The following is a 25946-nucleotide window of genomic DNA, read 5'->3' on the forward strand; positions in this document are numbered from 1 at the left end:
ATGGTCATAGTAGAAAGTAGGGTAATGATGGAAGGATGTAGTAGATAGGTTTGACAAAATTCAGATATGACAGAATTTGGTGAATTGATTGCTTTTGGGGAATGAGAGAGAGAAACAAGGTGAACATAGTACCCAGGTTTTTGGCTTAAGTGAGTGAGCACAATAATGGATGGCTCTACTCTGAGGAAGAGAGTATGAGTAGGAATATGCGTTTGAGGTCTGAAGATGATTTAGTTAGTTGTAGACGTGTTTAGGTATCTCTGGCACATCACAAATGGAAGTAACTTGTAGGAAATTGGTTAGTTAGGTTTGGCATTAAGGAGAAATATCTGAGCTAGAAATTCAGATATAAGTCACTAATATAAGGATAGTTAAGATGACTATGAAAAATGGATACTAGTACCTAGGGAAAGTATGTAGCATGAAAAGAGAGACAAGATTTAGAGGACATGGTAGATTTCTTACTGTTGGTAGAATCTTCTTTAGGGGGATACTTTGGAATACGGTTATTGTATAACCAAGAACATATTTGATATTTCTTTCTTTGTTCCCATAAACCTTTCTATACAATGTAATTTAACTAATCCTCATATGAGTGACTTAAGTTATCAAAATGAAATGTTAGCTATTTCCAATCTGAATTCATAGGGGAAAATATTTATTTTATTAAAGAGGACCTAAGGAAATTTCAGAGTATTGAATTCAGAATCTCATGTCAAATAGTTCATCTTCTCAAAGAGCCTTACTTAATGATCTTTGCTTATTTGGTTTACCAACATATTATTCTTAGAATGTTTTGTTATTTAAGCTGTGTATTTATTTTTCTAGATTACTTAAGTTTTTTCCTATCATAGTAATATATTCAGTGTAAAACATTTTCAAGTACCATAACAGAATAAAGAAGCAGGGAAAGAAATTTCTCATAACACAATAGTTAAGAGTCAATCACTATTAAAATTTTGGCAATATTTCCTTCAAGCACTTTTTTGTATACAAATTTTTACTTTACAAAGCTTTTTAAACTGTTTATATTTAAACTGTTATGGGTGGCTAAGATTTTTTCACCCTACTCCTGAACCAATTTTTGCCCCTTTTGGGGACAATATTGCCTCTACTGAGAATGCATGGGATAGATGATATTTTGAAAGGCATTTAAATTATTAGAGTGTGAATGCAATATAAACATCTCCTAGAGGTACCCATTAAAGTGTGAGATTGGGTGTTAATCTTGGTCTTTAGTTACTAGGAGACTAAAGAATGGTAGCTTTATTTAACTGAACTGACGTAAACTTGAATTTTGCTACTGACTTTATTTTTCTACACTTATTTCAAGTGTAAGTTGTTGAACTTTATGTTCCACAGTTCCTGCTGAAGGCATGTATTTCTGAATCGTAAGACTATCTCATAAATTTTTAAAAACCTATAAACAGTTAAAATTATTTTCTATTAAACTTTTTCCCTTCTTTCCAAGGTGCGGTTTGATAGCATAGGCGGATTGAGCCATCATATTCATGCACTAAAGGAAATGGTAGTGTTCCCACTTTTATATCCAGAAATTTTTGAAAAATTTAAAATTCAGCCTCCAAGGTAAGTAATGTCCTAGATGTTTATTATTGTTATTACTGTTAATTATTAAATTTCTTTTAGTAAATGATTGTAAATATACATATTTTAAAGATTTATTTTTCCTTTTTCTTTCCAAATCCCCCCAGTACATAGTTGTATATTTTAGTTGTGGGTCCTTCTAGTTGTGGCATGTGGGATGCCGTCTCAGCATGGCTTGATGAGCCGTGCCATGTCGGTGCCCAGGATCTGAACAGGCAAAACCCTGGGCCACTGAAGTGGAGCATGCAAACTTAACCATTTGGCCACGAGGCCGGCCCCTCACATATTGTATGTATTTATTTGATGTGTTCTAGCAATGAGAATTAGGAGTGAAATTTTATTATTTAGGGCTCAAAGGCTGGGGTACTAAGTGTGTTCTTTTTTTTTTTTGAGGAAGATTAGCCCTGAGCTAACTACTGCCAATCTTCCTCTTTTTGCTGAGGAAGACTGGCCCTGAGCTAGCATCCATATCCCATCTTCCTCTACTTTATACATCGGACGCCTGCCACAGCATGGCTTTTGCCAAGCGGTGCTATGTCTGCACCCAGGATCTGAACCGGTGAACCCCGGGCCGCTGAGAAGCTGAACGTGTGAACTTAACTGCTGTGCCACTGGGCCGGCCCCTGAGTGTGTTCTTCAGGTTTACATTTCAGCATTTAAGAGTCAGGCACAAGATGAGATTCTTTATGCAGGCCTTGAATATAAAGTGGATTGTTCAGATGGATTTTCCTTAATTTGGACTCCTAATAGCATTGAATTTGATGTTAGATGTAGTTTGGTCTTTGGAAGCACAGTTTCAATAAGGTGTTTCTTTTTCTTGATGACGGGATATTTTTGGAATGGTAAGCTTGGTAATTTATCTTTATGATCAGATTAATTTGTGTTTGATCAGAAAAGGCTGAGAAATTATGTTAAAGGAAACTGGGCAGAATAAAATATTGTGAAGATGTACATATAGGCTGTTAGATTTAAATTATTGTATGTGCTTTTTCATTTAGGAGGTACTTTTTATTCAGATTAGGTTCTAATTTTCTATGTGTTTAAAGATGTAGAAAATTTTATTACAGAGTCACCTTCTATGTGAGTGGATTAAAAACTTGGCTTATAATTCTACAGTGGCTTTTAAAAATCATAATGGCAATTTGTTTTTTATATGATGTAATTTGAATTTTAAAAATAATTATTCTTTCAAAGCCATTAAAGTAATATAGCCTTGGGAAAAACTTAAACAAAATAGAGAGTTATAAGCAGAAAGTAATCCTACTTGTTAGGGATGAACAATTTTGTATATTCTTTACAGATTTTTTAAATACACATATGCTATTGAGTTTGTTTTGCCTATATTGTGCAGTACAAACATTTGATATAAATGAGATTATTCAGTAATGCCCTTATGTAACTTTTTGTTTTTCACTCTATAATAAATTCTAGACATCTTCCCATATCAATAATGTGTATATTATTCTTTTTGACATCATAGTAGTGCTTTATTTTACAGATTTAACAGTTTATCTGTTCCTTATTAATAGATAGCATTTAGATTTTTTTTAGCTTTTCACAATGAGAAACAACACTGTTTGAACATCCACTTAAAATCTATCTTTATAACATTCTTTTGAGTATTACTGTATGATGCATTCTAAGATGTTAAATTCCTGAGTCAGGGGGAAAACACATTTAAAATTTTGATGTAGCTCGCCAAATTACTCTCTACTCTGATTTAACTATTTCTTGCTTACCAAAGCTTTGAGAACATCCTTGAGGATAAAACTTTTGTCTATATGCCACAAAAAACTTTATCAGTGTCTAATAATTATACCCCAATACAAAATTATATGGGAGGTGCATACTTTTCTATTAGTTATTAGTGTTGGTGGTAACATTAGCTTTCGTGGACTTTCCATCCCTCCAGGGGCTGTTTGTTTTACGGCCCTCCCGGCACGGGGAAGACCTTGGTCGCCAGAGCCTTGGCTAACGAGTGCAGTCAAGGAGACAAAAAGGTGGCTTTTTTTATGCGAAAAGGAGCAGACTGTTTGAGCAAGTGGGTTGGTGAATCCGAACGACAACTTAGGCTTCTTTTTGATCAGGTAAGTGAAATCATCTAATATGAGAATAGACGTACTTTAGAATATTTAACAGATTTAGTCTGTAAATATGAACTCTTCATGATGAGGCATATTTTCCAATAAGTATGTTAAATTTAGGATGCTTTTAAAAGGCAGAGTATGGTGAATGAATATCATGTAAGCTGTCTTTACTATTTATATTTAACTGTAACTTTAAAAATATTATCTCTTAATGCTTATAAAAATTAGTCCTGACATAAATTCACTTTTGATTATTTGATCTAGTGAAGGAAGTCGTTCATATTTGGCAATGCAACTTATATTTCATTATGTCTAAGGAAATTCACAAAAAATAAAAAATATGCTTTCAGCAGGCATTCGTTGAGCACCTCTTACTGAGTTGATGTGTATTAAAGTCCTTTGTAATTAGTAAAGCAGTTCAATATTGTTTTTAGTTATGATTAATATTAAAAACTACCATGTTCTAGGTAATGGATCTAGTGAGAGGAATAAGGTAAAATTCCAGCCTTCCAGGTGCTCAGTGTCTATGAGGAAGTCAAACATAGGTAGTCTGCATGCTTCAAGAGAATTTAATAATAATTAAAAAATATAAATATAAAATAGCATTGGTAGATGAGGGAAGAATTAGCTTCGGAATGCTGGCATATTGTTCAATGACTTAATTTAAAATTTTCGACAGAGTTATACTTTTTAGCCACTTCGTGCTGGGAGGAGGAATGTTTCTTGGTTTCATTCAAAACCGTAGTATAAACCATGCTTCTTTTTACATGTAAATTTACTTTATTTCTGTTTCATAGTTTTCTTTGTGGGTAAGAGTAGTTGAAATGTTTGTTCTCTTTTTAAAATTATGCTGATAGTCGTTATCTTTTTATTTTTTTATTTTTTTTATTTTTATTTATTTTTTATTTTTTTTATTTTTTTATTATTTTTTTTATTATTAATGTTATGATGGATTACAACCTTGTGAGATTTCAGTTGTACATTTTTGTTAGTCATGTTGTGGGTACACCACTTCCCCCTCTGTGCCCTCCCCCCACCCCCCCTTTTCCCTGGTAACCACCGATCAGATCTCCTTATCAGTATACTAATTTCCACCTATGAGTGGAGTCATATAGAGTTCGTCTTTCTCTGACTGGCTTATTTTGCTTAACATAATACCCTCGAGGTCCATCCACGTTGTTGTGAATGGGCCAATTTTGTCATTTTGTATGGCTGAGTAGTATTCTATTGTGTATATATACCACATCTTCTTTATCCAATCATCAGTTTCTGGGCATGTAGGCTGGTTCCACGTCTTGGCTATTGTAAATAATGCTGCGATGAACATAGGGGTGCAACGGACTCTTGAGATTTCTGATATCAGGTTCTTAGGATAGATACCCAGTAATGGGATGGCTGGGTCATAGGGTATTTCTATTTTTAACTTTTTGAGAAATCTCCATACTGTTTTCCATAGTGGCTGTACCAGTTTGCATTCCCACCAACAGTGTATGAGGGTTCCTTTTTCTCCACAACCTCTCCAACATTTGTCACTCTTGGTTTTGGATGTTTTTGCCAATCTAACGGGTGTAAGGTGATATCTTAGTGTAGTTTTGATTTGCATTTCCCTGATGATTAGCGATGATGAACATCTTTTCATGTGTCTATTGGCCATATTCATAACTTCTTTTGAGAAATGTCTGTTCATGTCCTCTGCCCATTTTTTGATCGGGTTGTTTGTTTTTTTGTTGTTAAGCCGTGTGAGTTCTTTGTATATTATGGAGATTAACCCTTTGTCGGATAAGTGGCTTGTAAATATTTTTTCCCAATTAGTGAGCTGTTTTTTTGTTTCAATCCTGCTTTCCCTTGCCTTGAAGAAGCTCTTTAGTCTGATGAAGTCCCATTTGTTTATTCTTTCTATTGTTTCCCTCAGCTGAGGAGTTACAGTGTCCGAAAAGATTCTTTTGAAACTGATGTCAAAGAGTGTACTGCCTATGTTCTCTTCCAAAAGACTTATTGTCTCAGGCCTAATCTTTAGGTCTTTGATCCATTTTGAGTTTATTTTGGTGTGTGGTGAAAAAGACTGGTCAATTTTCAATCTTTTGCATGTGGCTGTCCAGTTTTCCCAGCACCATTTGTTGAAGAGACTTTCTTTTCTCCATTGTAGGCCCTCTGCTCCTTTGTCGAAGATTAGCTGTCCATAGATGTGTGGTTTTATCTCTGGGCTTTCAATTCTGTTCCATTGATCTGTGGACCTGTTTTTGTACCAGTACCATGCTGTTTTGATCACTGTAGCTTTGTAGTATGTTTTGAAATCGGGGATTGTGATGCCTCCGGCTTTGTTTTTCTTGCTCAGGATTGCTTTAGCAATTCGCGGTCTTTTGTTGCCCCATATGAATTTTAGGATTCTTTGTTCAATTTCTTTGAAGAATGTTCTTGGGATTCTGATTGGGATAGCATTGAATCTGTAGATTGCTTTAGGTAGTATGGACATTTTAACTATGTTTATTCTTCCAATCCATGTGCAAGGAATGTCTTTCCATCTCTTTATGTCATCGCCAATTTCTTTCAAGAAAGTCTTGTAGTTTTCATTGTATAGATCCTTCACTTCCTTGGTTAAGTTTATCCCAAGGTATTTTATTCTTTTCGTTGCGATTGTGAATGGGATTGAGTTCTTGAGTTCTTTTTCTGTTAGTTCATTGTTAGTGTATAGAAATGCTACTGATTTATGCACGTTAATTTTATACCCTGCTACTTTGCTGTAGTTGTTGATTATTTCTAATAGTTTTTCTGTGGATTCTTTGGGGTTTTCTATATATAAGATCATGTCATCTGCAAACAACGAGAGTTTTACTTCTTCGTTACCTATTTGGATTCCTTTTATTTCTTTTTCCTGCCGAATTGCTCTGGCCAGCACCTCCAGTACTATGTTGAATAAGACTGGTGAGAGTGGGCACCCTTGTCTTGTTCCTTTCCTCAGAGGGATGGCTTTCAGTTTTTGTCCATTGAGTATGATGTTGGCTGTGGGTCTATCATATATGGCCTTTATTATTTGAGGTACTTTCCTTCTATACCCATTTTATTGAGGGTTTTTATCATAAATGGGTGTTGGATCTTGTCGAATGCTTTCTCTGCATCTATTCAGTTGATCATGTGGTTTTTGTTTTTCATTTTGTTGATGTAGTGTATCACGTTGATTGACTTGCAGATGTTGAACCATCCCTGTGTCCCTGGTATAAATCCCACTTGATCATGGTGTATAATCTTTTTGATGTATTGCTGTAATCGGTTTGCCAAAATTTTGTTGAGGATTTTTGCATCTATGTTCATCAGTGATATCGGCCTGTAGTTCTCCTTCTTTGTGTTGTCCTTGTCAGGTTTGGGGATCAGAGTGATGTTGGCTTCATAGAATGTGTTAGGGAGTTCTCCATCTTTCTCAATTTTCTGGAAGAGTTTGAGGAGAATAGGTATTAAGTCTTCTTTGAATGTTTGGTAGAATTCTCCAGAGAAGCCGTCTGGTCCTGGACTCTTATTTTTGAGGAGGTTTTTGATTACCGTTTCTATTTCCTTACTTGTGATTGGCCTATTCAGATTCTCCATTTCTTCCTGATTCAGTTTGGGGAGATTGTAGGAGTCTAGGAATTTGTCCATTTCTTCCAGGTTGTTCAATTTGTTGGCATATAGTTTTTCATAGTATTCTCTTATGATCTCTTGTATTTCATTGGTATCTGTTGTGATTTCTCCTCTGTCATTCCTAATTTTATTAATTTGCGATTTCTCTCTTCTTTTCTTGGTGAGTCTGGCTAGGGGTTTGTCAATTTTGTTAATTCTTTCGAAGAACCAACTCTTTGTTTCATTGATCCTTTCTATTGTCTTTTTTGTTTCAATATCATTTATTTCTGCTCTTATTTTTATTATTTCCCTCCTTCTACTGACTCTGGGCTTTGTTTGTTCTTCTTTTTCTAGTTCTCTTAGGTGTCGTTTGAGGTTGCTTATGTGAGCTTTTTCTTGTTTAGTGAGGTGAGCCTGTATTGCGATGAATTTCCCTCTTAGGACTGCTTTTGCTGCATCCCAAATGATTTGGTATGTCATGTTCTCATTTTCATTAGTCTCCAGATAAAATTTGATTTCTTCTTTAATTTCTTCAATGATCCATTGTTTGTTGAGAAGCGTGTTGTTTAGTCTCCACATTTTTGCACCTTTCTCTGCTTTTTTCTTGTAGTTGATTTCTAGTTTAATAGCATGGTGATCAGAAAAGATGCTTGATATTATTTCAACTCTCTTGTATTTATTGATGTTTGCTTTGGTTCCCAAAATATGGTCAATCCTTGAGAATGTTCCATGTGCACTTGAGAAGAATGTGTAACCTGCTGTTTTTGGATGAAGTGTTCTATATATATCTATTAAGTCCATCTGGTCTAATTTTTCATTTAATTCTATTATTTCCTTGTTGATTTTCTGTCTGGATGTTCTGTCCATTGGTGTTAATGGTGTGTTGAGGTCCCCTACTATTATTGTATTGTTGTTGATGTCTTCTTTTTGTTCTATTAAGAGTTGCTTTACAAATTTTGGTGCTCCTCTGTTGGGTGCGTATATATTTATAAGTGTTATGTCTTCTTGGTGGAGAGTCCCTTTTATCATTATATACTGTCCCTCTTTATCTTTCTTTATCTGTTTTGCTTTGAAATCTACCTTGTCTGATATTAGTATAGCGACACCTGCTTTCTTTTGTTCATTATTAGCTTGGAGTATTGTTCTCCATCCCTTCACTCTGAGTCTGTGTTTGTCTTTGGGGCTGAGGTGTGTTTCCTGGAGGCAGCATATTGTTGGATCTTGTTCTTTGATCCATCCTGCCACTCTGTGTCTTTTGATTGGGGAGTTCAATCCATTTACATTTAGAGTGATTATTGAGATGTGGGGCCTACCACTACCATTTTGTGTCTTGTTTTCCGGTTTTCTTCAGTTTCCTTTGTTTCTCGTCCCATGGTTTAATCTGTTCTGATGTAGAGCTGCTACTCTCTGTTGTTGTCCTTCTACTTATCTCCTCTGCTCTTGGTTTTGTAGCCCCTTTCCTTTTTTGGATTTTTCAGGAATGAGGGTTTTCCTGAAGATTTCCTGAAGAGGAGGTTTTGTGGCAATGAACTCCCTTAATTTTTGTTTATCTGGGAAAGTTTTTATTTCTCCATTGTATTTGAAGGATATTTTCGCTGGGTAGAGAATTCTCGGCTGTAGATTTTTGTCCTTCAGATTTTTGAATATATCATTCCACTCTCTTCTAGCCTGTAAAGTTTCTGCTGAGAAATCTGCTGATAGCCTGATGGGGGTTCCTTTGTAGGTTAGTTTCTTTTGCCTGGCTGTCCTTAGTATTTTCTCCTTGTCGTTGACTTTTGCTAGCTTCACTACTATATGCCGTGGAGTTGGTCTTCTTGCATTGATAAAGTTTGGAGATCTATTGGCTTCTGTCACCTGAAGATCCATCTCCTTCACCAGATTTGGGAAGTTCTCAGCCATTATTTCTTTGAATAGGCTTTCTGCCCCTTTCTCCTTCTCTTCTCCCTCTGGTATACCTATAATCCTTATGTTGCATCTCCTAATTGTGTCTGATAATTCTCGGAGAGTTTCTTCATTTCTTTTTAGTCTTGCTTCTCTCTCCTCCTCTGCCTGTAGCAATTCTATATTGCCATCTTCCAAATTGCTAATTCTTTCCTCCATATTATCGGCCCTACTGTTCAGAGCATCTAGATTTTTCTTAATCTCCTCTATTGTGTTCTTCATTTCCAATATTTCTGTTTGGTTCTTCTTTATCGTATCAAACTCTTTTGTGACATAGCTCCTGAACTCATTGAGTTGTCGGTCAGAATTCTCTCTTAACTCATTGAGAATCTTAATGATGGCTGTTTTGAAGTCATCATCATTTAGGTTATATATCTCATTTTCTTTGGGATTGTTTTCTGTGTATTTGTTACTTTCTTTCTGTTCTGGAGATTTAATGTATTTTTTCATATTGCTTGATGTTGTTGATTTGTGCCTTCGCATGGAGATAGAGTTTAGTTGCTCCTTTCACTTGTTTCAGCTGCTGCGGTGGGGGAGCAGCTGTTTATACTGCACCAACCAGGAACCCTGTCCGCAGTTGCTAACTGGGCCTGGGCCCCTCTTCGTAGCCACAGTGGCCCTTTGGATTCCCTCCTCTGCCGTGGGGGCCGTCACAGGGGGGCTTCAGGCTGCTGGTGCCTACTGTTGCAGCCCACCTAGATGTGCTCTCTCCTTGGGGTCTGCAACGGAGTTATGGGCTTTTCCAGCGGCCAGGGTTGGGATCACTTATATTTGTCGCTCCATTGCTGTCGGCACCCACAAAATCTCACTTGTCCTCTATGGGTCGCAGGAGAGCTATTGGCATCTTCTACAGTCTGTGGTTAGTTCACCTAGCTATGCTGCTTTTGCCCTGGGGTCTTCCAGCCTTGTGGCTGGCGGCTGGGTGCCTTCTAGTGGTGCTGTGCAGAGGCTTTCCCTAAGGCTGCTGTGAGCCTGTAGGGTTTCCCCCTAGGCTACGAAGCTGGGTCTGTGGAACTCCCCCCAGCCCCAGTCCTCTCTGAGATCTCCGGCTATCCCTAGTCCCATGGGGCGGGCAACGGCAGCTGGGGGTCGCCCTGCCCTCTGGGATTCTCTCCAGGCCTCTCCCGGAGCTGTGAATGCTCGGCGTGGCCCCTCTGCTAATGGCAGACAGAGAGTTTTGTCTGCTGCCCGGGCGGAACTCCGGCGCTTCCCCTCCGGGTCACAGAGCCGGCCTTTGAAAGTTCCCCCAGCCCCGGTCCTCTCCGAGATCTCCAGCAATCCCTAGTCCCACGGGGCGGGCAACGGCAGCTGGGGGTCGCCCCGCCCTCTGGGGTTCTCTCCGGGCCTCTCCCGGAGCCCTGAATGCTGGGCGTGGCCCCTCTGCTAATGGCAGACAGAGAGTTTTGTCTGCTGCCCTGGTGGAACTCCGGTGCTTCCCCTCCGGGTCGCAGAGCCGGCCTTTGAAAGTTCCCCCAGCCCCGGTCCTCTCCTAGATCTCCGGCAATCCCTACTCCCACAGGGCGGGCAGCGGCAGCTGGGAGACCTCCGTACCCTCCGCGACTCTCTGTGGGACCCTCCGGGCGCCGCGAGCACCAGGCAGGGTCTCCCCGCCAATGGCAGGGAGAGACTCTCCTCGCGGGCTCAGGTGTGCAACTCCAAAGTTTCCCTCTGCGTTTAGGAGTAATTGCGGGGGGTTTAGGTAGGGTTCTGGTCACCTGTTTCCACCGTCGCTCCTCTGTTGTGTGCTCGCTCCTGCCCTAGATGTGTGTAGATCCTCTGGGGGCGTCCGTTGGAAGAAAGCCGCTTGCGGGTACTAGGCTGCTCATCGGGGTCGGAGAGTTTTCACCTATTTCCACATCCTCCCGGAGGAAAGTCCGTCCGCCTTCCGATGTATAGTCGTGTGGGTGTCTCAGACGTCCTGAGATGCTGTCTGGATATCCTTTGTCAAGCGATAAGTGTCCAAATAATTGTAGACTCGAAGGGGGAGAGACAAAGAGGACTACTCACGGCGCCATCTTGGATCTTCCCGTCATTATCTTTTTAAATAAAAGAGTTTACATTCCTAAATTTGTGACATGATCTATGCACTAAATGAAATGAAGGAGGTATAATGTATTGGCTAAGAGGTTGGCCTTTTGTGTCAGAAAAATGTTAGTTTGTATCTGGCTTTACTATTAAGTATATAACTTTAAGTAAGTGAAAACATGTGATCCTTAGTTGCCTCTTCTATAAAATGAGGGAAATAATACCTATCTCAATGGACTACTGTGAGATTTCACCGAAAGGAAGTATGTAAGGTGCTTCTTACAGTGACTGGCATATAACGTACTGAACTTTGTTTTTTCAATTCTATGGGGTTATAGTTCTTAAAAAGAGCTGTGTGTTTTATGTATATAAAAGTAGTAGTTATCAAATCTTTACTCTTTTTCTCTTAGTACATAATTCTAGTCTTATAAAGTTTTTTCTTTTTTTTTCCCTAAGATTTTAGTTTTCCTTTTTCTCCCCAAAGCCCCCTGGTACACAGTTGTGTATTTTTTTAGTTGTGCATCTTTCTAGTTGTGGCATGTGGGATGCTGCCTCAGCATGGCCTGATGAGCGGTGTCATGTCCGTGCCCAGGATCCGAACCAGTGAAACCCTGGGCCTCTGAAGCAGACCCTGCGAACTCAACCACTCAGCCAAGGGGCTGGCCCCTGAAGTTTTTTTCTGAAACTCAATTTTTGTGGTTGAATTGTTTTTCATTTCAAATTATTAGAGAAAACTGAAAATTTAATGTGTATTGTATCAGTCAGGGAGAAATGAAAAATTTGTATCCATTCTTTAGTAAGCTGACCTTCCTTTGAAATAAGGATTGGGTATAAGTTATATTGAAACATAAATAAACAATACTAATTTGAATGAATTATATAATAGAGACTTTTCATTTGTAATCTAATATTAATTTACCTTAAGTCAGATTAAGTTCCTGGTAGATCTAAGATTTAAGTGAGAAAAATGACACTGTGAAAGAACTAGAGGAAAATGCAGGAGAATTTTGTTTCTTATCTCAGAGCATGAAGAGTCTAACTATGGAAGAAAAGATCCACTATAGAACATTTTTTTAGATTATGGATAGAACAAAATGTTGTAAGCAAAACCAAAATATAAGTGATACCCTTTGCGGAAAAATCTTTTCACAGAGAGAGCTCTAAGTTTTAAAATAAATAGCTTGTAAAAATCAGTAAGCAAAAGACCAAGGATCCAACAGAAAAATGGCAAAGGATATGAGCAGAACTTTCATAGAAAAAGCAATATTAATGACTTAAAGATATGGAAAGTGCTCATCTTCATTGATAATAGGAATAAAAATTAAAATGAGATAAAATTCTTTATCCTAAAAAATGAGTCAAGATCTAGAAGTTTGACAGGGGCTGGCCCCGTGGCTGAGTGGTTAAGTTTGTGCACTCCGCTTCAACGGCCCAGGTTTCACTGGTTCAAATCCTGGGCGCAGATGTGGCACTGCTCATCAGGCCATGCTGAGGTGGCATCCCATGTACCCCAACTGGAAGGACCCACAACTAAAATATATACAACTGTGTACTGGGGGCTTTGGGGAGAAAAAGGAAAAATAAAATCTTTAAAAAAAAACGTAGTTTGACAATACGTTGTTGGTGATCTTAAATATTGCTACTGAGAAAGTAAATTGGTACATCAGTGGAAGACAGTTTGCAAATATCTAACTGAATTAGAAATGACACATGCCTTTTGAACCAGTAGTTCCACTTTTAGAATTTATTATTTTGATATGTTTATACTCATATGAAATGTTAAATGTACACAAATATTTATTCAAGCATTGTTGATAATAAGAAAGAATTGAAAACAGCCTAAATGTCCATGAGTAGGGGACTAGTTTAATTATGCCCACATCCATATGGGTCATTGTGTAGCAGTTAAAAAAGAATGAGGCAGATCTTTATGCACTTATATGGAAGCTAATTAAAATAGATTGTTACTTAAAATAGTCTGTGTTATATGATAAAAGCAATATGTATAGTGTGTTTAAAATGCATTAAATAAAAATAGTGTGTTTAAAAGTACATTTTTGTGTATGTGTATAAATGATGTATATGGAAGAATAAACAAACTAAAAACGGTAGTTGCTGGGAGAAGACCTTGTGGGTGGAGACAGGGGTGGTAAGGAGATTTCCTTTTCATTGGATGATCTTTCGTACCTGCTGCATGTACTATTTGCGTATATTACCTGTTAAGAAAACACAATAATTAAATTAAAAAAATGAAAACTAATACAATAAATATATTTTTTCTTTTTATGATAGGCATATTTGATGAGACCTTCTATAATATTTTTTGATGAAATAGATGGATTAGCTCCAGTTCGCTCTAGCAGACAAGATCAGATCCACAGGTAATTTTTCCTATCTGGTTATGTTGGATTCTTTTCACTCATTGATGTAGTATTTAGCCTTAGCCCTTGGATAAGTGCTATGGGGCTTATAAAATGAGATCTGTGTCCTTGAGGAAGACTTCTTTCACTTAGCATGGGGGGCAGCAAACCATGACCTGTGGGCCAAATCCAGCCTTCTGCCTGTTTTTGTAAATGAAGTTTTCTTGGAACATAGCCATGTTTACTCCTTTTTGCATTATGTATAGCTGCTTTTGCACTACAAGAGCAAAGTTGAGTGAGTAGCTTTGAGAGAAAGATTGTATGGCTTGCAAAGCCTAAAACATTTGCTTTTTGACACTTTACAGAAAACATTGCCTAATCTTGAGTGAGCATAGTGTTTTTGAAATTTATCCATGTTGTTTATACTAATATTTTGTTCCTTTTCATTTCTGAGTAGTATTCCTTTGTGGAATATGTGTATATACCACTGTTTATTTGTTAATCCATCTGATGGAGATTTGGTTTGCTTCTATTTTTGGTTACTACTAAATGCTACTAAGAACATTTGCATACAGGCATAGCTCGTATTCTTGAGCTTCTCAGATATTGCATGTTTTATAAATAGAAGGTTTGTGGCAACCCTGCATTGAGCGAGTCTATCCATTTTTCTGACAGCATTTGCTCACTTCATGTCTCTGTGTTGCATTTTGGTAATTCTTGCAATATTACAAAATTTTCGTTATTTTATTTGTTATGGTGCTCTGTGATCAGTGATCTTTGATATTGCTATTCTAATTATTTGGGGTGCCATGAACTGCACCCATGTAAGATGGTGAACTTACTGGATAAATGTGTGTGTTCTGACTGTTCTAGCGACCACCTGTTCCCCCATCTCCCTCCTGTCAGGCCTCCCTGTTCCCTGAGACACCACACTAATGAGATTAGGCCGATTAATAACCTACGATGGCCTCTAAGTGTTCAAGTGAAAGGAAGAGTCGCACATCTCTCCCTTTAAATCAAAACCTAGAAATGATTAAGCTTAGTGAGGAAGGCATGTCGAAAGCTAAGAGAGGCCAAAAGCTAGGCCTCTTTCACCAAGCAGTTAACCAAGTTGTGAATGCACAAAGGAAAAGTTCTTGAAGGAAGTTAAAAGTGCTACTCCAGTGAACACGTGAATGATAAGAAAGTGAAAAAGCCTTATTGTTGATATGGAGAAAGTTTGTGGTCTGGATAGAAGATCAAACCAGTCACAACATTCCCTTAAGCCAAAACCTAATCCAGAGCAAGACTAACTTTTCTTCAGTTCTATGAAGGCTGAGAGAGATGAGGAAGCTGCAGAAGAAAAGTCTGAAGCCAGTAGAGGTTGATTCATGAGATTTAAGGAAAGAAGCCATCTCCATAACATAAAAGTGCAAGGTGAGGGAGCAAGTGGTGATGCAGAAGCTACAGCAAGTTATCCAGAAGATCTAGCTCAGATAATTAATGAAAGTGGTTACACTAAACTACAGATTTTCAATGTAGATGAAACAGCCTTATAATGGAAGAAGATGCCATCTAGGACTTTCATAGCTAGAGAAAAGAAGTCAATGCCTGTGTTCAAAGCATCGAAGGACAGGCTGACTCTCTTGTTAGGGGCTAATGCAGCTGGTGACTTAAAGCTGAAGTCAGTGTTCATTTAGCATTCCCAAAATCCTAGGGCCTTTACAAATTACGCTGTCTGTTTTGCCTGTGCTCTATAAATGCAACAAAGCCTGGAGGACAGCACATCAGTTTACAACATGATTTACTGAATATTTTAAGCCCACTTTTGAGACCTACTGCTCAGGAAAAAAAATTCCTTTCAAAAAATTACTGCTCATTGACAATCACCTGGTCACCCAAGGGCTCTGATGGAGATATACAACAAGATTAGTGTTGTTTTCACGCCTGCTAATACAACATCCATTCTGCAGTTTATGGATCAAGGAGTAAGTTCGACCCTCAAGTCTTATTATTTAAGAAATAGATTTTATAAGGCTTTACCTGTCCTAGATAGTGATTCCTCTGATGGATCTGGACAAAGTCAATTGATAACCTTCTGGAAAGAAGTCACCATTCTAGATGCCATTGATAACATTTGTGGGGCTAACCTGGTGGCATAGTGGTTAAATTCACGTGCTCTGCTTCAGTGGCCCAGGGTTCGTGGGTTCAGCTCCCAGGCACAGACCTACACATGGCTCTTCAAGCCATGCTGTGGTGGTGTCCCATATACAAAAAAGAGGAAGACTGGCACAGATGTAACTCAGGGCCAGTCTTCCTCACAAAACAACAAAACAAACAAATAAACAAAAAAAGAGGAACCTTCGTGATTCATGGGAGGAGGTCAGAATATCAGCATTAACAGAAATTTGTAAGAAGTTGATTTCAACCCTCATGGATGACTTTGAGGAGATCCAGACTTCAGTGGAGGAAGTAACTGCAGATGTGGTGGAAATAGAACCAGATTAGAAGTGGAGCCTGAAGCTGTGACTGAATTACTGCAATCTCATGATAAAACTTGAATGGATGAGGAGTTGTTTCTTGCGGGTGAGTAAAGAAAGTGGTTTGTTGAGGTGGAATCTATTCCTGGTGAAGATGCTCTGAAGATTGTTGAAATGACAAGAAAGGATTTAGAATATTGCATAAACTTAGTTGATAAAGGCAGGGTCTGAGAGGGTGAACTCCAGTTTTGAAAGTTCTGCTGTAGGTAAAATGCTATCAAATAGCATTGCATGCTACAGAGAAATCGTTTGTGAAAGAAAGGGTCAAATCAATGAGGCAAACTTCATTTTTGTCTTGTCTTAAGAAATTGCCACAGCCACCCCAACCTTCAGCAACCACCACCCTGATCAATCAGCAGTCATGAACATCGAGGCAAGACCCTCCACCAGCAAAGATTACAACTCACTGAAGGTTCAGATATGGTTAGCAATTTTTTGGCAATAAAGTATTTTTTAATTAACAGATGTACATTGTATTTTTAGACATAATGCTATGGCACACTTAATAGACCATGGTATAGTGTAAACATAACTTTTATATGCACTCGGAAACCAAAAAATTCCTGTGACTCGATTTATTGCAATATTCGCTTTATTGCAGTGGTCTAGAACCAAACTCACAATATCTCTGAGGTATGCCTGTATTTGTATTTTTATTTTTATCTCTAGAAGGTCTGTTTGGATCTGTTTTGTATCTTCCGTATAAAGATATAAGGAACTTTTCAACATATGGAATATAGTTATAATAACTACTTTAATATCCTTCTCTGCTAATTCTCTTAGTTCTGAGTTGTTCTTATTTGGTTGATTTTTCTCATTATGGACTGTATTTTCCTGCTTCTTTGTGTACCTGGCAATTTTTATTGGATGCTAGACATTATAAATTTTGCCTTGTTGAATGCTCAATATGATATTATAAATAAATATACTTGTGTTTTCTTTCTGGGACACATTTAACTTACTTGAAAACAGTTTGATTCTTTTGAGTCTTGCTGTTAGGATTTGTTATGTGGATCTGGAGTAGTCTTCAGTGGAGGGCTGATTTTTTCCCACTAAGGAAGAAGAGTCCTTCTGTGTATTCTATGCAATGACCCATGAATCATGAGGTTTACCAGTCTGGCTTGTGGGAATGTAGCAATATTCCTCACTCACTGAGTGTAAAATATTGGTGCTTCTAGTCCTTCTGAGTGTTTTTTCCCATAAGCCTTGAGTAATTTCCTCACGTGCATATGCTTATGAGTGTTTATCTGAAGTCTTGAGGGGCCCTATGAATATTTCCTAAGTTCTCTCTGGGTGCGGTGGTCTTCTCTCTGGTACTCTTTTCTGTGAACTCTGGTCATCTTGCTCTCCCTGGAGTCTCAGCTCTGTCCCTTCCACTTACAGAGTCAGCAGATCCCCGCCAGGATTCCATCTCCCCTACTTTGCAGCCTCGAAGCAGAAAGCCCTTAATCGGATCGTTGTTCCCATGCTTTATTATACGTGTTTTTTCTCTTGCAACTTTCAATATTTGCTCTATATGTTTGGTTTTTAACAGCTTTGCTATGATATGCCTCAGTGTGGACTTTGTGTTTATTCTGGTTGGTGTTTATCATGTGTCTGCATGTTTGTCTTTTTTCAATCTTTTTCTCTCTTTAACTTAGATAATTATTGATCTATCTTCATTCAATCTTTACTTACTTTTTTTTTATCATGTCAATTTTGCTGTTATGTCCAGCCAACACATTTTTTGTTTTAGAAATTATATTTTTCAGTTGTAGAACTTACATTTGATTCTTTTTTCATTATTTATATTTTTCCACCGTGATTTCATGCGTTTAAACATACGTTTACTTCAGTGAGTTTCGCTCAATGTGTTAGTTTCAACATCTGGTTCATCTCTCACTGTTAGGCCTGCTTGATTCTCTTTTCTCGGGAAAATATGTTCTATTGCTTTGGTTCTTCATTTTTTCGGCAATTTTGCATTGCATCCTGAACATTATTCATCTTAGTTTGTAGAGGCTGTGGATTCTATTATTATTTTTGGTGAGTAGTATTTCCTTTGTTTTAGCAGATAATTTTCTGAGTTAGGCTTGAAATGCAGACTGTTTCTTGGCTGGCAGCTTTGATCTCCTTTCAAATCTTTTGTCTTTAGCTGGATCCTTTGCGTGCTTTCTGCTTAGAGATCCTTCAGAGATGTGGGTACATCGAGTTTGGGGTTGTTCTCACTGGCTCTTGCCCTTATGGGATCCTTCACATTCTTTAGTGTTAATGGTTTTCCACCTTATGTTTTCTGAATGCTAGGACTGAAAAGGGATTTCCCCGCATAATCTTCCTCTCTTGCCTCTCTGTACTTAGCCCCATGCTACAAGCAAGAGAGGGGAGAACTTACTATCTGTAAGTCTCTTTCTCCGTGTGACAAGGAATTCTCACCGGAATCTGTCTCACTATTTGTGAATTTACTACCTCCTTCAGGTGTATGCTTATATATTATTATGTACAGATTTTATAGTTATTTTCTGAAGGAGAGCAAGGTGTTATCTGGCATGGTCTTCATCTGTCATACCTGGAAGGGGAACCTTTGAGTACCAAGTATGCAGGTTTTAGTTTCTAGAGTAATCACTAATAAAATAGAAACATATTGTGTAATTTTTAAACTATTAGTGCAGGGAAATAGAATAATTAAAAAAAAATCAAACCAAAAGCAAAAGAAGGGGAGGGAAATCATAGAACCAATGAGAGAAACAACACAAAATACAATTGTAGATTTAAATCCAAATATATCAAGAATTACATGAGATGTAAAGGGACTAAATGTTCTTTTTAAATGACAAAGATTGTCAGACTGGGGAAAAATAAAATACAATGATGTGTCATTTACAACAGACACAGGTACGTATAAGGATACAGAAAAGTTCCAAGTAAAATGGTGGAAAAAAAGAGCAAAAACTTAGTCACAGATATTCATAGCAGTGTTATTCGTAACAGCCCAAACATGGAAATAACCCAAATGTCCACCAGCTGATGAATGGATAAATAAATGTGGAATATCAATGTAGTGGAATATCATTCAGCCTTAAAAAGGAATGAAATTCTAGCACACGCTGCATGAGTGTTCTTTGTACGTGTAACATGGATGAACTTCGAAGACTTTAGGCTAAGTGAAACAAACCAGGCACAAAACGTCAAATATTGTACTATTTTATTTATATAAAATGTCCAGAATGGTCAAATTCATAAAATGGTATAAAAATATATCAACTAAATGCTAACAGAAAACTCCTGTAGCTATGTTAGTATTAGACAAAATAGACTGTCAGGCAGAAAGCATTATTATACATATAAATAGGATCAACTTATAATGATAAAAGCTTCAATTTATTAGAAGATGTAACAATTTAACACTTATAATTCCCTAGTAACTACCTTTCAAACTATATAAAACAAAAATTGACAGAACTGCGAAGTAAGAGTCAAATTGATAATCATTGTGAAAGAGATCATGTACCTCTTAGGAACTGATAGACCAAACAAGCGAAAAAGTAAGTTAATTCTTTATAGATGATTTGAACAATCGTATTTTATGAATCTGATCTGGTGGGCATGTTTATCTAAGGAAAATAGAGAATGAACACTATTTTCAAACAGAGACAGTATTTACAAAAATTGATCATGTATTGTGCCTTAAATCACAGCGAATTTCCAAAGTTTAGTAGTATAAAAATACAAGAAACAACAAAAAGATAAGCAGAGAATTTTATATTCGTTATTAAGAACTATTTCTCTAATTCTAAATAACCTATCTTACTAGTAAAGCAAAAAAATATAACAAACAATATATGAACTGCAAAGAGATATACAGAAATCAAGAAATCCAAAAGTTGCGTCTTGGAAAAAACTGATAAACCTCTGGCAAGATTGGTCATGATAAAGAGAAGACACTGATAAGCAATATTAGGAATGCAAAATACAGTGTTTCAGATTCTGTAAACATTAAAGGTTAAGAAAATGAAGACCTAAACTTAAGAGGTAGGAGTATAAAACTTTTAGGAAAAAACGTATGGGAAAATCTTCATGACTTGTATGTGAATGTTCTAGCTTTTTCTGTAATACCAAAAACTGGAAACAATCCGAATGGCCGTCAACATGTGAATTGGTAAACAAATTGTGGTATGTCCATATAGTAGAATATAGCATAGCAATAAAAAGGAGTAAACTATTATTAAACTAACAATATGGTGAATCTCAGAATAATTATGCCAAGTGAAAGAATCCAGGAAAAAAAGAGTACTTATTGTATAATCCCATGTATATAAAATTTTAGGTAGTGCAAGCTAACCTATAGTGACAGAACACAGGTCAGTGGTTGCCTGGGGACTGGCTGGAGGTCAAGGAGGAGCAGTAGGGATGGTTTACCAAGGGGCATGAGGAAGAGCAGGATGGATGTCTTACTTATTTTGATTGTGGTGATAGTTCCACAAGTGAATACATACTTCAGAGCTTATCAAATTGTGTAATTTAAATATGTTCAGTGTATTGTATGTCAGTTATATTTTCAAAGGGTTTTTTGTTTGTTTTAAAAACTGTTTGGAATAGTATTTAGAAAGTTAATTGGATGCCATTTTCACTTGTGACCGTGGATATAAAAATCCATTTTATAAACATTTAACTGAGTAGTATAAGCAGTAGTTTTATAATTTTTTCTTTTGTCGCTTTTTAAGTTATAATTTTGTCTGAAAATTTTGTTACAGCTCTATAGTGTCAACCCTCCTTGCTCTTATGGATGGATTAGACAATAGGGGTGAAATTGTTGTTATTGGTGCTACAAACAGACTTGATTCTATAGATCCTGCTCTCAGGAGGCCTGGTCGTTTTGACAGAGAATTCCTTTTCAACCTGCCTGATCAAAAGGTAAGAGTTTCTGTTTTTAGATATATTAATTTGTGATTTGATTTTGAAGCATAAATGTACAGTTTGAGAGTGGTATTTTATGAATTTTCGTTTTTAAAATTTTGTGCTGATGAGATATCTTAGTTAATACTTAAAACCACCCAGCAATTATTGAATAATTTAGTCTTTTTGTTAATTATCAGAAAGTTTATGATTTTGGGAAGAGGAAAAAAGCCTTGTTTAGGTTACTTTGTATACTTACTCTTTACTTCTCCAGATTGTAGTAATTATCTCACATGGCAGGTTATTTGTCTCTAGTTAGCCAAAGTGCCTTTGTTCTCATAAAAGTAACATAATTTTAGAGTATTGGCAGGTTTATGAATAAGAGACCAAGATGCAAATTTTTGTGGAAATGATCATAACATTGTATTTAATTAAAAGCAGCAAATGTTATTTATTATAATGTAGTTTTTAAAGGAATCTATAGTTAAAACAGAGCAATGCATAGTCGTTGAGTATGTAAAATGTTATTTAATATATTATACGAAGTTCTTTTTTCCTAATTCTAATTAGGAAACTTGAAATTTTTCTGTTAGTCTTGGTTTGACCAGTTTAATCATTGACTTTCTCTTCACTGGGAACTCGAGTTTGAGAGGGAGAGATGCAGAGAAGATGCTATATTGGACAATGCTGCTCATGTATTTTATCATATCAGATAAGCCTAATTAGAACATTTATTACATATACTCATTCAAATATAACCTAAAGAAAGCAGAGAAGATACTATATATGAATATAAAATATTCACACACACAGACATATATATAGACACACACTTGTTATATGGCTTTGATTTTAGATCTCTATGTAAAATGCCTATTTACATACATAGATGAAAAGGCTTAGTGATTAGGACAGTATAGAAGATTATAGAGGAATGAAGGCAATGGCTTCACTGTGGAGAGCAGTTAATATCTCAATTTGACCTCAGTCTGTACAGGCAAAGTAGTTGTCTCACTGTGTCTTCACTGTGGAAGCCAAGTGAAGAAAGTATATCAGTGAGGAGGGTGTGATTAACTCTGTCAGATGTTGAAAAATGTTGGATTGACAATTGACCTTATAGGCTTTAATTTGGCACCAAGTTTGCTTAGCTTTGTCAGGATAGGAGACATAGCATATAGAGGATCATTTTCGTTACCAAAGTTTAGCTTGAAGGACTGTACCAGTGCATAGAGGTGTGCTTAGTTGTAGGAGACAAGGCTGGAGGGAGTGCAGTTGACTTCAGCACCTGGAAGCATCAGCTCTCTTGTTTGGGACGTCTTACAACAGTCCAAGCACATCTTTTAGGCTCTCCCAAGTACATGAGGAAGGTGCTTAGTTCTAAGGGACTTAGCCAGTGTTCATTTCGGCACAGGAAAGCTCTTACCTTGATTTCCCAATTAGTTTCTATTTTGGTCTAGTTGTGTAGGCCTCAGAGTCTGTATGTCAATCACAGTCCTCACAATTAAGGTAGAGTCCACACAAATCAGAGATTTAACATTAAACAAAGTTTAGAACAGCACTGTCCATTCAAATTTTCTATGATGGAACTGTTCTGTATTTGTGTTGTCCACTGAGGAACATCCAGTATGGTAGCCACTAGTCACATGTGGCTGTTGAGCACTTGAAATGTCGCCACTGTGACTAAGGAACTGAATTTTAATTTCATTTAATTTATAAATTTAAATAAAAGTGCATTATGTGGCTAGTGGCTCACTATATTGTACAGCATGGATCTCGAACATAGTTAGTTTCCCACGTTAATTTTAACTTTCTATTTTCCAGGAAACTGCCATGAGACCTAAATCTAAGGTCACTTTTCTTGGCCTGGGTCTGTGGAAAAGGCCTGGACTGACTGTTCACCTTTTTTCCTTAGATAATGTTTAAGGTCATGAGACTTGATGAGATTACCAAGTCCCCTCTCTTAAGGAGCAGTCAGTAAAGTAAGAGGAAAACTAGGAGAGTGGGATTCTGGAAGTTAAGTGAAGAAAGTGCATCAATGAGGAGGGTGTGATTGACTGTCAGATGTTGCTAAATTAAATCAGATGATGACAGAAAACTGGCCATTGTGTTTAGCATTATGTAGGTCATTGGTGAACCTGATGGGAGCAATTTCAGTTAGTGGTGTGTACAAAAAGCTTGACTGGAATATGGTTAGTTTAACAGAAAATAGAAGTGGGAGGAATTGGAGACAGTGAATGAAGATACATTTTTCAAAGAATTTTGTTGTAAACAGAAGTAAAGAATTGAGGTGATAGATGTTGAGGGAGTGAGAGACAAGAGAAAGTGTTTTGTTATTTTTAAGATGGGAGAAATATCCAGTAGAGAAGGAAATTTTGGTGATGAAATTGAGAAAGAAGAATTATCAGAATGTGTCCTTAATAGGCAAGAGGGGAAGTAGGATTTAGTTTATGAATGGCGAGCATGACTTTAGATAGGAATTAGTTCAACTGTGATAATAAGGAGAGGACAATATTGTGAGTATGTATGCTGAGAGGTGGACAGATTTGTCGTGGGGCATCTTTGGAAGTTTTCTTCTGATTGCTTAAGTGTTCTCAGTGAATTAGGAAGCGAGGTCTGAATGAGAAGCTAAGTGTGAAGACAGAGAAACTAAGTTAGTCTGCTAGGAGATAGGCCTAATGAATGGCCTAGGGAAGGGTTAGGGGAGTAGTAAGGATCCATTTGGGTTATTAATTTAAAGTAATAACAGTCAGTGTCTCACATTAGTGCTGTAGTTTATACAGTGGAATATCCTGACTCTTGCTATTTGACCAAGTAAAAATTTTAAAAAAAGAAAAGAAAGTAAAAGTAAGACTTGGTTCCAAATTTAAAGGATTAACTATTAGCATAAAATAGCACATATCTTCTTTATGCAGTGATGCCTCTTAATTTCTTTTGTTTCTTTTCCTTTATTATTATCATTAACACTATGATTATTAAAAGTGTTACATGTGTACTTATGACTCCTGAAAAATGAGGGAGTTGAATTTGCCTTTGACTCGTAATAGTAGAGGAAGCTACTTTCTATTAGGCGCAGCTATATGACTTACTATGCTCTGTGCCGTCCAGGGTAAAGTGCGTAATAAATACTTTTTGATTTAAATAATTTCTTATTCATTCTATTTCTTGCTTTTATGATAAAGAAATATGTCTCTTATTGGTTATATAGAGAAAGAGCAAGGCACTTAAATGTCTTAGAGACCAGATAATAACTTTTGACCTTAGGTAATTAATTTCATTTCTCTAAACCTTAACTTATTTATTTTGTAAAATGAGGGGACAACAGATCTTTTTTTGAGATAGCTTCCAGCTTAAATTTTTTTTGATGTGTTTCTGATTCTCTAAGGGTCTTGCACAAGTGGCACCTGTGCTGCTAATGAAGTCTATATAGATTCTTAATGTCATCTTCTAGAACATATAGGCTCTCAGGATAATTTTTTTTTGGACTTTAATTTTATACTTTTTAAGTATCTCTTCAGGCACATGTTTCAAGCTGGAAGAAAATAAGTGTCACATCTTTGCTTTATTTTTGGTAGCTGGATGCCTAACTTAGAACTTGGAATTGAAGCAATAACTGTTGATTCCAGATTTTGCCAACTTTTTGAGCAAAATTTATCTTGACTACTTTGAAGTTGTTATTTTAGTTTTGGTGATGGACCCCAGATTTCTCAACAAGCCAGTAAGGTTATCATCTTGGTTTATAGTAGGCTTTTTATAGTCTCAAGAAGTTCAAGTAGCAGTGTTGAGGGAACAGATGAATTCAAGTTTTAAAAAGGGTTGTTTGTCCCCTGAAAGAAGTCAAACGTGGAAAATAAAAAATCAGATGTGACTCTTCGTGGTGATAGTATTTGGTGATTATGGATTCTTATACTTCAATGTTTCTTTTTTACTGTGGGAGAAAAAGGATTTTGTTAAATTTGGAACCAAGATGTTAAAATTTTGATTGTTATACAGTCAGATTTAGGTAGAGAATACTATTTTGAAAAAAAATTAAAAAAAATTGTTTAAACTTTTGATTTTTTTCAATGAATTCAATTAACATTTACTGAAATTACCTTGCTATATAGTAGATGCCAAAGCTTCAACTAACTTACAAGATAATAATATACATTATATTTCTTTACTTAATTGAAAACTTTTTCAACTTAAAACTTTTTTCAAGTTTTAAATTTGTCATTTAGCTCTGTCAGTTATAATACTTCGTGCATATGATAGAATCAAAAGTTCTGTGAAATCTAAATCTAAAAGTTTGTTTAAACGTTATGATTATTATAACACATTAAAGTTTCTTGTCATATATTTTCAAATGGTAAAAACGATGTGGAAAAGTGAAATTTTGTTTTGAATTCTAGTCTTAGATCAGTCACTTGGTCATATGTGCTGCTACTCAAGTTCCTTCACTTCTCAGAATATTAAATGTCTTAGTTTGTGTCAAACAGAGACAAGATCTCTACTACATATCTCACAGAGTTATTATGGGAATCAGAGTTGATGTGGATGCCAGGGTGTTTAAATTTCTTGTAAAATAAAAAATTGCTTTTCTGGCATATGGCTAGTCCATATATTTGTTCTAGCTAATACATTTGATGGATTTATGATATTTTATTTATTTGTACTTTTCTTCTTAGACAACATTTTATTTATCTGTGTTTTTCTTCTTAGGCAAGAAAACATATTTTACAGATCCATACCAGGGACTGGAATCCAAAATTGTCAGATGCTTTTTTAGGTGAATTGGCTGAAAAATGTGTTGGTAAGTGCTATTATTTGAATTCTTTGATTGTCATTGTTTGTTCTGCTCAGCCTCCCTTTCCTCTATGTTTGGAATGTGGATGAGTATAGTTATGTCTTTGTGCAATAGATGGCTCTGCCTTTAATGTAAAAATTATTTTAAACATTTCACACGAAGTTTG

The 25946-nt window shown here is 36.6% G+C and overlaps 1 protein-coding gene across 7 annotated transcripts in view; it reads left to right on the plus strand.

Annotated features, from left to right (window-relative positions):
• Positions 1–25946, plus strand: part of ATAD2B (ATPase family AAA domain containing 2B) — a 162595-nt gene that overhangs the window by 56699 nt on the left and 79950 nt on the right. For all 7 annotated transcript variants that reach the window (XR_011504147.1, XM_044772008.2, XM_014866423.3 and 4 more), the window contains 5 exons: positions 1472–1587; positions 3518–3692; positions 13542–13630; positions 20856–21015; positions 25696–25786. Coding sequence is in view for 6 of the 7 variants with exons in the window: in XM_044772008.2 (XP_044627943.1) it covers positions 1472–1587; positions 3518–3692; positions 13542–13630; positions 20856–21015; positions 25696–25786 (631 nt within the window). In the remaining variant the exon portion in view is untranslated. The remainder of the gene's footprint in view (positions 1–1471; positions 1588–3517; positions 3693–13541; positions 13631–20855; positions 21016–25695; positions 25787–25946) is intronic.

The sequence above is a fragment of the Equus asinus genome, chromosome 6 (assembly GCF_041296235.1).
Source record: "Equus asinus isolate D_3611 breed Donkey chromosome 6, EquAss-T2T_v2, whole genome shotgun sequence".
NCBI classification, from domain to species: Eukaryota; Metazoa; Chordata; class Mammalia; order Perissodactyla; family Equidae; genus Equus; species Equus asinus.